We start from the raw sequence: 12,944 nt of genomic DNA, 5'->3' as shown, positions 1-12,944 counted from the left end.
AATAATAATACTAGTAATAATAATGATAATAATAACAATTTGAATATAATTTCAAAATTGATTTTGAATTAATTATTCAGTCAACAAAAAATTTTATCAGAAAATTAAAAAAGAAGAAACTTTCAGCTGAAAAAGAAAAAGAATAATTAAAATCAGTCTAAAGTTAAAAAACAATTTTACTCTTAACGTTAAAACTTTCCGTATTTTCTTTTTTAATTTAGCGCATTAGTTACTCAATTAGTTACACCATTTACGGTTTTTGTTTTGCGGTATTTTTACAACTTTAAAAAATGGCAACTTCTTAAATGAGTTAATCCAATTTTTTTTAATTAAATGCTATTGGCGAGCGCCGCTAATAACCATATTTTAAATTGTCATAACAATTACAAATTGGGCTTAAGTAATTATTGTCAATTATTTTTTATTTGATATTTTATTTTAAATTTACCAAATTCTATTTCAAATAATATTTTCTAGATATGTTTTGATGTTGTTTTATTTAGCAAAGTTTTTCAATAGTACTGTTTTCAATATTTACAATCAATATTTACTAGCTACTAAACTGAACACTGCTCACTAATCTGAACTACTGCCTACTAAGCCTGCTGGGTTATTAGTTTTAGTAGATAAAGTAATACCGGCTAAACCTACTATACTGAATAGGTGCTACCTAGAATATTTGTTCTAAAAATAATTTCTGAAGAAATTTGCTATAATAAAAAATATTTTTTTACGATTTAGATAATGGTATTTTAAATTATAGTACTCTAAATAATTAGTTTAAATTAAATTTTTTGACAAATACAATGTTTTTGTGATGGTCTTATCAGCCGAAACAAGAAAATGTATTGTTCACTTATTGGATGGTCAAAAGCTAGATATTCCTCTTCAGGTTTTTTTTTAAATCTAATAATAGTTTTATAATGATAATAGCAATAATAAAAATAATATATATATATATATATATATATATATATATATATATATATATATATATATATATATGTATATATATATATATATATATATATATATATATATATACATATATAAATATATACATATATAAATATATATATGTATATATATAAATATATGTATATATATATGTATATATATAGTTCTATAGATTGTTGCATAAAATATATATATATGTATATATATATATATATATATATATATATATATATATATATATATATATATATATATATATATATATATATATATTAGGTACGTGCCATGAAAATTTTAAATTAGATAAATTCTTGGTTGTTATATATCATTAGAAAGAGCTTCAATTCAATATTGTAAAAGTGAAAAAATTATCAAAATCGAACAATTCCATAAAAAGTTATGTCGTTTTTAGTACCGATTTTTCGATATATGGATTTGTTGAAGAAAGTGTGGTCAAAAAAATGTTTTAAAGCACTAAAAGTTTAATAACTTTGTCAATTCTTATCCAAATGCTTATAACTTGGTATCAAAAGATAGATGTAATAGTAACCTACAAATTTATATAGGTCCATAGTCACCGGGCGCATCCAAGGGGCTAGAGGGGGCAACCAAACGCCACTTTTACCAGCAAAAAATAAAATTTTTATTCATAAAAGATCAATTTTTCAAGGAATTTATTAATTTTCATATGCAATAAATTGCTATAATTTCCATGTAGACTGCCACCAAATAGGAGAGGTTCATTTTCTGAGTTAGGGTATATGTGGGGTAATGATTTAACACACCCTATTACTAAAAACGATTCATTATAAATATTTTGATTCTTATTAAAAAGGCTTTTTTAAAATCATCACAATAAAATTTATAATTTACAACATTACAACAAACAAAGCTGCACACTCATTGATTCGGGGGAAGGGGGGGTGTCCACACCCCCTCCAACCTAAAAAAACATAAAATACTTTATTTAAAATTTTGTTAAAAAAAAAAAAAAGTAAAAAAGCAATGACTTTAAATAATATATTAAAATACAAAACATAATACACATTACCACCTTACAAGTTGGGGTTTTCATATTTTTTTGTTTTAAATTAAAATATTTGAATTAATTTGAGTCTTGGCTTTTAGTTAATGATTAATATATTAAATTCCAATAATGAAACTAAATATAAATTATTGTTAACAATAGACACGACGTAAACGTAAGCCAGAGCCGTCTATCAAAAAAATTGCGAGTTCCACTACTCGCTGTACATTTATTTTGCAAGTTCCACTACTCGTTGTACATTTATTTTGCAAGTTCCACTACTCGCTGTACATTTATTTTGCAAGTTCCACTACTCGCTGTACATTTATTTTGCAAGTTCCACTACTCGCTGTACATTTATTTTGCAAGTTCCACTACTCGCTGTACATTTATTTTGCAAGTTCCACTACTCGTTGTACATTTATTTTGCAAGTTCCACTACTCGCTGTACATTTATTTTGCAAGTTCCACTACTCGCTGTACATTTATTTTGCAAGTTCCACTACTCGCTGTACATTTATTTTGCAAGTTCCACTACTCGTTGTACATTTATTTTGCAAGTTCCACTACTCGCTGTACATTTATTTTGCAAGTTCCACTACTCGCTGTACATTTATTTTGCAAGTTCCACTACTTGCTGTACATTTATTTTGCAAGTTCCACTACTCGCTGTACATTTATTTTGCAAGTTCCACTACTCGTTGTACATTTATTTTGCAAGTTCCACTACTCGCTGTACATTTATTTTGCAAGTTCCACTACTCGTTGTACATTTATTTTGCAGGTTCCACTACTCGCTGTACATTTATTTTGCAGGTTCCACTACTCGCTGTACATTTATTTTGCAAGTTCCACTACTCGCTGTACATTTATTTTGCAAGTTCCACTACTCGTTGTACATTTATTTTGCAGGTTCCACTACTCGCTGTACATTTATTTTGCAAGTTCCACTACTCGCTGTACATTTATTTTGCAGGTTCCACTACTCGCTGTACATTTATTTTGCAGGTTCCACTACTCGCTGTACATTTATTTTGGATGCTCCGCTTGTTGAAAATTCGGAATGCTCAAAATATGAAATTGATATGACCCAGATTAGCAATATTTAACCAATTTATGTCTTGCATTGCATACTTTGCTATCGTACAATTAATATGCTCACATACAGCGATTAATTTGAATTGCGAAAACATTAACTCACCTGATACAATATCAGCAACCAACTGTAATTTTTTGTGTGTTTTATTTGTATATATATATATATATACATATATATGTGTATATATATATATATATATATATATATATACATACATAAAGATATAGCTATTGTGTTTTATTTGTATATATATATATATATATATATATATATATATATATATATATATATATATATATATATATATATATATATATATATATATATATATATATATATATATACACACACAAATAAAACACAATAGCTAAATGCTAAAATTAAATAAACAAAGAACCAAGAAACACAATAAAATTCACCTATTCTCTTATCTCTTTCAGATATCTATCTTTTTTTGCCAATCTTGTTTTTTCTTTTTGTCATTTCTTTAGGCATTATAATATTAATTCTAAATATTATTTCATTGTTGCATTAAACAAACTTTATCTATGTTATCTAATGTACATTAAAACTTTATCTAATGAGTAATTAAGTATTTATTGTAAAGTTATATTTTGACAAAATATGACTTTACTAAATTTTTGTAAACATTATTAAAGTACACTACAAATATATTGTAATTAGATTAAAATTACACTTTAGAACCTGAAGTATAAATTAAGCCTTTTAATCGTTAAATTTTTAAATTTAACTTAAAATTTAAATTAAATTTGAAAGTAAACTGATTAAAGTATGGACAATAATATTAAGTTAATAATATTATTAATATGAAGTTTCCGATAGACCCCCTCTACCAAATGAGGCGTAAAATTGCCGAAATTATGTACCTTTTTTGTGCATTGTAGTAATGAATGTGTGCATCCAAATAATGCAATAAAATTTGGCAAGAATATAGAAAATAGATATAAAAACAAACGCAAATAGTTTTAATAGTACGCACTACCTTCCTTCGATAGGAATTTAACGAACGATCGACATCAAAAATTTTGATACCCATTAACTTTATATAAATGTAAGTAACTTCAAAAACAGCAAACACTAATAGAAAGTATAATTATTTCAATTTTTAAAACATATCTAAAGTGATATTAAATTCTAAAAAAAAAGACTAGAAAATACGTTGTTACCACACTTACTTTGAACGGACTTTAAAAAACGTGGAACAGAATTTTGGCACAAAAATCGGTTCCGTAAAACACGGAATTCTACGTACCTATATATATATATATATATATATATACATATATAAATATATACATATATAAATATATATATGTATACATATAAATATATGTATATATATATATATATATATATATATATATATATATATATATATATATATATATATATATATATATATATATATGTATATATATATATATATATATGTATATATATAGTTCTATAGATTGTTGCATAAAAGTAATTCTTACGCCAACTCATACTTCACTTTTAATTACTTTTGACTTTCGTCAAACATTGTCAAAAAGTTAAAACCATTAGTTTAATTACAAATTAATCCCTTTTTTAAAAAACCCAAAAATGCAAATTTAATTGACCAAAATGTTTTTAAAAACATTCTGAATGTTTTTAACAATATAAACAATGTTTTTATTTTTATTTTTTTTACTAAAATGTTTTTATTATTATTTTTTTTACTATAAATCATGTGCGGAGTGTCGCTACATTGACTATCTTATAGCCTGACTTGCAACAAAGTGCTTCTACATCGACTGACAAATAGCCTGACTCGCAACGGAGTGCTGCTATATCGACTGACAAATAGCCTGACTCGCAACGGAGTGCTGCTACCAGGGATGCGGAGTCCCAAAAGGACTCTGGCTATATATCTCTACTTTTTCCAAGTCTGTAGTGTCCAGAAGCTGTAAACATGTTTGTTAACTTATTATGTGCTATAATAAAAAAATTCATGAAATTTAATGACTTGAAACTTATTGTTTGTAAGCCCAGAGTCCCAGAGTCCTTGCCACCATTATACCTATATACTCCAGGCTCAAAAAACGATTGTTCCTCTAGCCTAAAAGTCTTAATTTTTTTCCTATTAGTAGTCCATAAACTTATTTACATTTTTAGAGCACCTGGATACCAAAAACTAGGATAAAGTAATCTTTTTGTAACTTTCAAATCCAGAGTCCTTTTTGGGACTCCGCATCCCTGGCTGCCACATCTACCACCTTTTAGCCTGACTGGCAAGGGAGTGCTGCTACATCGACTGAGGGTTTGGTTGGGGAAGGCAGTCTATCAATTAATAAAATAAAAAATTCCTGTCTTGCATTTTAATTTTTACTTTTTGTCGAAAAAATATAGAAAAAACTTTCTGACAACATATAACAGTTCTATATATATGTGTATATATATATATATATATATATATATATGTATATATATATATATATATATATATATATATATATATATACAGATATATAGACCCCAGAAAAATCGTAAATGATATATCATATGGTTGAACCCCCCATTTAATCAAAAAGTGTCTCCACAAATGTTGCAAAAATGTTTTTGTATTTACTAGAAAAAAACATCCCTAAGACACACAAACTTCACAAAATCTTAAATAGAAACACTGTAAAGGTATGCTACAGTTGCACTGAAAATTATAAAAAACCACAACAAAAAAATTATCTTCCCTAGAATTAAAAACAATGATCCAAAATGCAACTGTCGAAACAAAGCAGAATGCCCCCTGAATGGTAAGTGCAAATCCACAAATATTATATATAAATGCATCATCGCAGCAAATAACCAACCCAGCAAAGTTTATATAGGATTAACGGAAGGTGAGTGGAAAACCAGATACAACAACCACAAATCATCATTCAACAATATTAAATACAAAAATTCTACCGCCCTATCAAACTATGTCTGGGATTTAAAAAACAATTTTAATGAAACGCTTATGCTAACATGGTCTATTCTCAAATCAGTACCCCCCCTACTCAAATATTTCCAAAAGATGCCCACTATGTCTGTATGAGAAATTTACTATTATATCATATCCAAAACCTGAAGAACTGTTAAATAAGAGAACCGAAATTATATCGAAGTGCCGCCACGAAAATAAATTCTTATTAAAAAATTACAAAGCTCGCTACAAACCTGACTAACAACTATAAATAAAAATAACTACACTAATCTGCTCCATATATCTCTAGGCTAACTAATAAACTACTCACATACACAGCTTTTGAAATATATTTCATAATATTATGTATATTTTTATATCAATTTTAATTCTTATTTTCTTATTTTTATTTTATTATCTTTTAATACACAAATAATACACATTAACATATAAAAAATATTTTAAACAACATTAAACATATAACTAGTTCACATTTATTAGCCAACTAAAAACAAATTAAGAATATTATTAACCTAACTACTAATCTATTTCCGTCCCGTAACGATCTAAAATACAAATATAAACCGTAACGTCCACTAAACAAATCGTAGCAAAATTAAACTTTTACTACTTGCCTGATGATTGTGATAACACATGAAACTCAGAGTTACAATATTAAATTATATTATAAACATTAGCATTTAGCTAATTTCTGGTACTGCGGGTAACAGTAACATATATATAATATATATATATATATATATATATATATATATATATATATATATATATATATATATATATATATATATATATATATATATATTCGGCAATGTCAACCTAATTGCCGATCTGAATCAGATCTAAACCCCGTCAAGTGCTGCAACTGACAGGGGTTTTGTTTTTTTCAGAAAATATATTTTGATGAAAGTTTACAGTGAAAACTATGCTTTGCAGAGAATGAAAAAATTATTTTACAAAACTCCCTAATGTAAAGCATATTTTGCAGGGAATAAGAAAATTTGTAAAGTTAATTGGTTCCTCACTACTAAAAACAGCAATCTGATTCATTTAAAAATTAACTCTGTAGTGTAAACAAAACTTTGCAGCATCTGCAACAGTTATTTGATTGGTTGCAAATGTACATTGTTGTATCAGGATTTAAATAAAATATTCTCAAAAAAGTATACTATCGTTAAATCATGAGAAGTAGAGTACAATATCAAACCCTTTTTGAGTTTTAACATTAAAGCATGGCTTAAAATTTGATAGAAAATGTTCTGAAAAGATTTGAAAAAGTTATGTTAATTCAAGACATTACAGCAGTGTTTTCCAGCTCGAAGCAAAAGTTGCATAACCTTTGTTTCTTCTTTTTTTCATATATATGTATGTGTGTGTATATATATATATATATATATATATATATATATATATATATATATATATATATATATATATATATATATATATATATATATATATATATATATATATATATATAGTAGTGTTGTATTTACATTAATGTTTTCATGAAATGCATCTGAATTAAATAACACTAATGCAACACATTTAACATTTACTGATTAGGATTAGTAGACAGATTCTTTGAAATTAATATTAAAAGAACTCTTTTCTTGCTTCTTAACAAACAAATGATTATTATTATTGTTATTGAGTCATCTAGCGACAGAGATGTATCCAATTCATTTGCAATACTAGTGTCCAATAGATATTCTATAGCCAAGTGGGCACGGCACATAAAAAAAACATCTTTTGAATGTTTAAAATATTTTATTTTTTGGGTAATGTGCCAAGTGATCCTACAATCTTTTGTTTTAATCAATTTTTAGTTTTTCTTAATGGTTGTTCACCTTCTGTGGCAAATAATGGCATTGTGTTCAAAATTCAAAAAGTCTTTGTTTTAATTCTATTTAATAGTTGAGAAGAGTCATCTGCTCATCACGATTCTTTTTTGTTTTGTTAAAGCTAAACCATGGCTTTAGGGCAGCAGTGATAGTCCTGTAGTTTTTCAATTACTTTTATAGTGGCAATCTAAGCTGATTACCTGATCTACAAAAGCATTTAAAGCTTCTATCTAGCGGGACTGCACCTGAAGAATAAAAAAAGATCTTACATTTTAATTTATTTATTAAAATAATCAATAAAACTTATACATAAAAAGTTTAGTATTGATAAAGGTAAGCAACACAAGATTTTCCAATGTTTAAGATCAACATTGTTGCAACATCCATTGACATTGATAACTCATATAATCCTGCCAAAATCAATACATAATTTAATATAGTAACAAATGCAGTCTCGAAAGTATATAGGAGTGGTACAAAAAGTGATTTTGAAGGGATGCTGCTAACCACTTTTTTCCATTATCAGAACATTTGTTCTCCAATTACTACACATTGTTGTATACCAGCTAGCCAGCTAGTGATCCAGTTTAACAGCTAGCCTCAAATTAGTAAGTGACCAGGATTGATATTTAACCGGAGCTGGGGACGGGTTTGATAAAATATAGCTGGGGCCGGGTTTGTGACCAGGGCTGCATAAACATTTATACATCCTAAAGTATATATTTTTTATTCAAAATTCATGTTATATTTTTTATATATATGCATATATAATCATCCTTATGATCAACATGATCATCATAATCATTATTATCATGATGATGATTATCATCATCATATCATCATTATCATGATCATAATCATCATCATCAACAGCTTAAAAGAGGAAGGCTAAAGGCTGATAATAATTATCATGAAGATTATGATCATCATCATGATAATGATCATCATCATTATCATTAACATCATCATCATCGTCGTCATCATCATCATCATCATCATCATCATCATCATCATCATCATCATCATCATCATCATCATCATCATCATTAGGTTTTAGCCTTCCTCTTTTATGCTGTTTCTCTAATATAAACAATCTAGAGTATTTTTTTTTCTTAACTAAAGCTCATTCATACAGTATGTAAAGTACTCTCTTCATGTTTTCCTACTTCTACCACTACCATTTTATACTGATCTGCTACCTTTACATGCTGATACTTAAATTATATTAATCTTTTCTAACAAATGTTGTTCAATAAAATGTTTTTTCTAATCTGTCTAAGGTTATGCCTCCTTTTCTTGTCTTGCTAGAGTCACACCATACATCCATCTAATCATCTTCTCTTTCGGCAAATACTACATCATATAAATACTAAAGTTTATATAACAATGAAAAGATATTGTATGCCAGCATATTATTAAATAGCAAACATATATGTTTATATCTGTAATATGTATGCATAAAGTGCATCTTGGAAGCTTATGCTCCTTCTGGAATAAAAGCTTGGAAGCTACTGTTCCTTCTCTTCAATATTAAGTAAAGCCTCATTCTACTCTACATTTTTTACCTTCTTGAGCAGTTGCTTTATTATACAGTAATCATTTTTTTGATCTTTTTTACAAGAACATCTCTCTTATAAACAAGTCCTTTTATAATTCCAAAAGCCAATGTAAAAAGGTCCTGTCTGATGTTAAGCTTTGTTATTCTAAGTTTACTAAATCTTATTTCTTTCTCAGATGTTAGGTTCTAGAGACGTTAGGTTAGTCTTGAGCAGTATCATTAACTAAAGTTAGTCTAATATTTAATCTCTAACACAGGTCTGATCTTTTACTTCTCCCCAGAATAAAGCAGAGTTATTTGCAAAAAAATCTTACTCTAATATGACTCTTGAATATAATGGCCATACTCTTCCTGACAGTTAAACAGACTAACTTTTTTGAGAATATTAAACTATTTCTTTCTGACTGCAGTAGTAAAGTTATTCTTGAGGGCCTACCCTCTTCTTTATTTCAAGGAACTTTAAGGATACCACAAGACTCTATCTTTGCTCCTGTATTGTGTCTTATCTACAATAACAATCTTCATGAAATCTAAAGTGGCTCTATTTGCTGATTACTCAACTTCATTCTCTTGTCTTGACAAAAACTCTTCACTTTTTGATTGCTTATAACAAGCAGACAAAGACTAATAGGCACATTGTAAATGTAATTAGACCTGCTTTAGAACAAGCAGCCGATTTTAAATCTAATCTCTCTTCTGTAACAGTCTAAAGCTTGCAGTGGCTTATGAATTTAAATTCTGGACTTAAAATCCACAATTTTTGTTAGACAACAAAACTCATTTATTTACTGCAAAAAAATATTGCAATATTGTTGGCATTCATGTATTAACGAATAACAACCCTCTTACTCTCAAACAAAGTCTAAAACCACATTGTAAATGTAATTAGACCTGCTTTATCTGCCAAGCCACTCTCTCATTGTTGTAAGGTTGCATTACTCTCTTTTTTCTACAAATACAATCATGATCAATGCTAAAAACGAGCTATTATCTCTATAACAATAAACAAAAACTCATTCTTGCTTGGCTTTTTATTTAACAAGGAGCATCCTTTTACTTTATCTGTCCCTTCATGCTATATCCATTTATTTTTTTGACTGAAAATTGAAAAATTACAAGTTTTTTATAATTTTACAAAATTAGGTTAGGTGTCACTCATATATTTAAAAACTAGTCATTGGAGGGACACCTAAATAAAACAAAACAAAAAAAAATCAACAGCAATAATAATAAATAATAGTATGCGTAAATTAAATTAATTTAAAAATAATAATAATAATAATAACAATAAAGCTATAATAAATTAAATAATAAGACAAAAAGTATGAAAATACTCAATTAATAACAACAGTAAACAAAAATAAAAACAATTAGCAAAACAGCACAAATAAAAACAAACTTTACTCAAACGAAAAGGCAAAACAATAAAACTGCAACATGAAAATGCAAACAAAAACCTCTACAAAATAAAATAAAATTAAAAATACTAACAATCTTGAGTTATTTTAGGCATAAAAAGAAATGTGTAGACAAATTAGTAAAATAGAAAAACAGCGAACAACAATAAAAATAATTGGCAACAACAGCACAAATAATTACAAACTTTACACAAGCAAAAAGGCAAAACACAAAAACTACAAAATGAAAGCAAAAACTACAAAACGAAAATGCAAACAAAAAACTTCTACAAAATAAAATAAAATAATAAAAATCATTTGTTATTTTTGGCACAAAAAAAAAAAGGTGAAGAAAAATTGGTAGCGATTTACAAATCAGTGTTTGAATTTTCTTTCGTTTGTTTTTTTAAGTGTTAACTTTGAGTGTTTACTTTTTAAGTGTTTTTTTTTTAATATGGCTTTTTTTTTTTTTATTCTTCATTTTCTTTTGATATTTTTGAATTCTTTATTTAAACAATTGACAATTAAATCAGTTTTTAATTTTCCTTTTTTTTCAACGGTTAAAAAAATATGACCGCCATCTACGATGACCTTGCAAAGAATAAATGAGTATATAAATGCTATAAAAACTTTCATGCTATAAAAACTTTTTATTATTTCAGTATTTTTCCTTGATCATCAAAAAAACCTTATAACTTAATAGTGGTTACTTGCAATCTTGTTGGAAGTAAATTAGAGTTTAAAAATATATAAATGAATGCCAGTATTTAATAAGTAGTAAATGTAAGCATAAAATTATAATATATTAAGTATTATAATTTTTTTTCTATTAATCTGTTAATCCCTGCTAAATCTTACAATTTTGCCGGGACTGGGGTCTTGGTCACCTACTCAAATGCCATAGATACAAACCTTATGATTAAGTCATTGTGTGACACTTTGTTAAATGCTTTGGCAAAGTTGGTAAAAATTGTGTTAACCAGGTGTCACGGTAAACTCCTTTTGGCAAAATGTTCCGGGATTCAGTCAGGTTTGTAAAGCAGCGTTTGTCATATACAAAGCTGCATTGAGACTTCAAAATTAGATTGTTTACAGTATTTAAGTGTAGAAAAAGCAAAAAAAAGTTAAAATTTAATTTTTGGCACAATTTTTTTGTACTTCATCTTCTGAAGCTCCTATTATCTTTGTGCTGGGACAAGTATGCCCCTTTTGTCCTCCATTTTGGCAGCCCTGTGTATATAAATATATATATATATATATATCATTGGTTCTATCCTTGGCCCTATACTCTTTTTAATTTACATTAATGATCTTCCAGATATTCTCACATGCATCTCTTTATCGAGCTCGTCACTTTCTTACTTCGGATTCTATTCTCTATCTCTATAAATCTCAAATCCGGCCTTGTATGGAATACTGTTGCCATATCTGGGGCAGATCTTCTAATGATGCCCTTTCTCTTTTAGACAAGGTGCAAAAACGCATTGTAAACATTGTTGGACCTCCAACCATTATCACATCGTCGTAATGTTGCTTCTCTTTCTCTTTTCTACAAATACTATAAGGGGCACTGCTCTAAAGAGCTAGCGTCTCTTGTGCCATCTACTATAATTCATTCTCGTGTTACTCGTCATTCAATTAAGTGTCATCCTTTTTCTGTGACTGTTCCTAAGTGCTCCAAAAACGCTTATTCGTCTAGTTTTTTTCCTCGAACATCAGCTCTTTGGAATTCTCTTCCTTCATCTTGCTTTCCAGATTCATATAATTTGCAATCTTTTAAATCGTCCGTCAATCGTTATCTTGCTCTACAATCTTCATCTTTTCTCTTTCAGTAACTTCCAACTTTAATTAGTGGCTGCTTGCAGCCTTGTTGGAAGCAAAGATGTTTAAAAAAAAAAAAAATATATATGTACACACACAGCAAACCTCAAGTAAGAAATATAAACTAGCAAACATCAAGTAAGAAATATAAACTATTTTAGTTTATATTTCTTCACACACAGCAAACATCAAGTAAGCTATAATAATCAGTCCGCTATTATAATCAATAGTCCAGTATAATAATTTTTTTTGATATTTTTTATCTCGGGTGAAAAA

The 12,944-nt window shown here is 27.6% G+C and overlaps 1 protein-coding gene across 2 annotated transcripts in view; it reads left to right on the top strand.

Annotated features, from left to right (window-relative positions):
- Positions 1–707: 707 nt before the first annotated feature.
- Positions 708–12,944, top strand: part of LOC100201486 (FERM domain-containing protein 4A) — a 52,174-nt gene continuing 39,937 nt past the window's right edge. For both annotated transcript variants that reach the window (XM_065812814.1, XM_065812815.1), the window contains exon 1: positions 708–892. In XM_065812814.1, the coding sequence (XP_065668886.1) occupies positions 818–892 (75 nt within the window). In that variant the 5' untranslated portion in view covers positions 708–817. The remainder of the gene's footprint in view (positions 893–12,944) is intronic.

Source organism: Hydra vulgaris, chromosome 12 (genome assembly GCF_038396675.1).
Source record: "Hydra vulgaris chromosome 12, alternate assembly HydraT2T_AEP".
NCBI classification, from domain to species: domain Eukaryota; kingdom Metazoa; phylum Cnidaria; class Hydrozoa; order Anthoathecata; family Hydridae; genus Hydra; species Hydra vulgaris.
The sequence above is the reverse complement of the archived record's forward strand: the minus strand, read 5'-3'. Positions and strand labels throughout refer to the sequence as shown.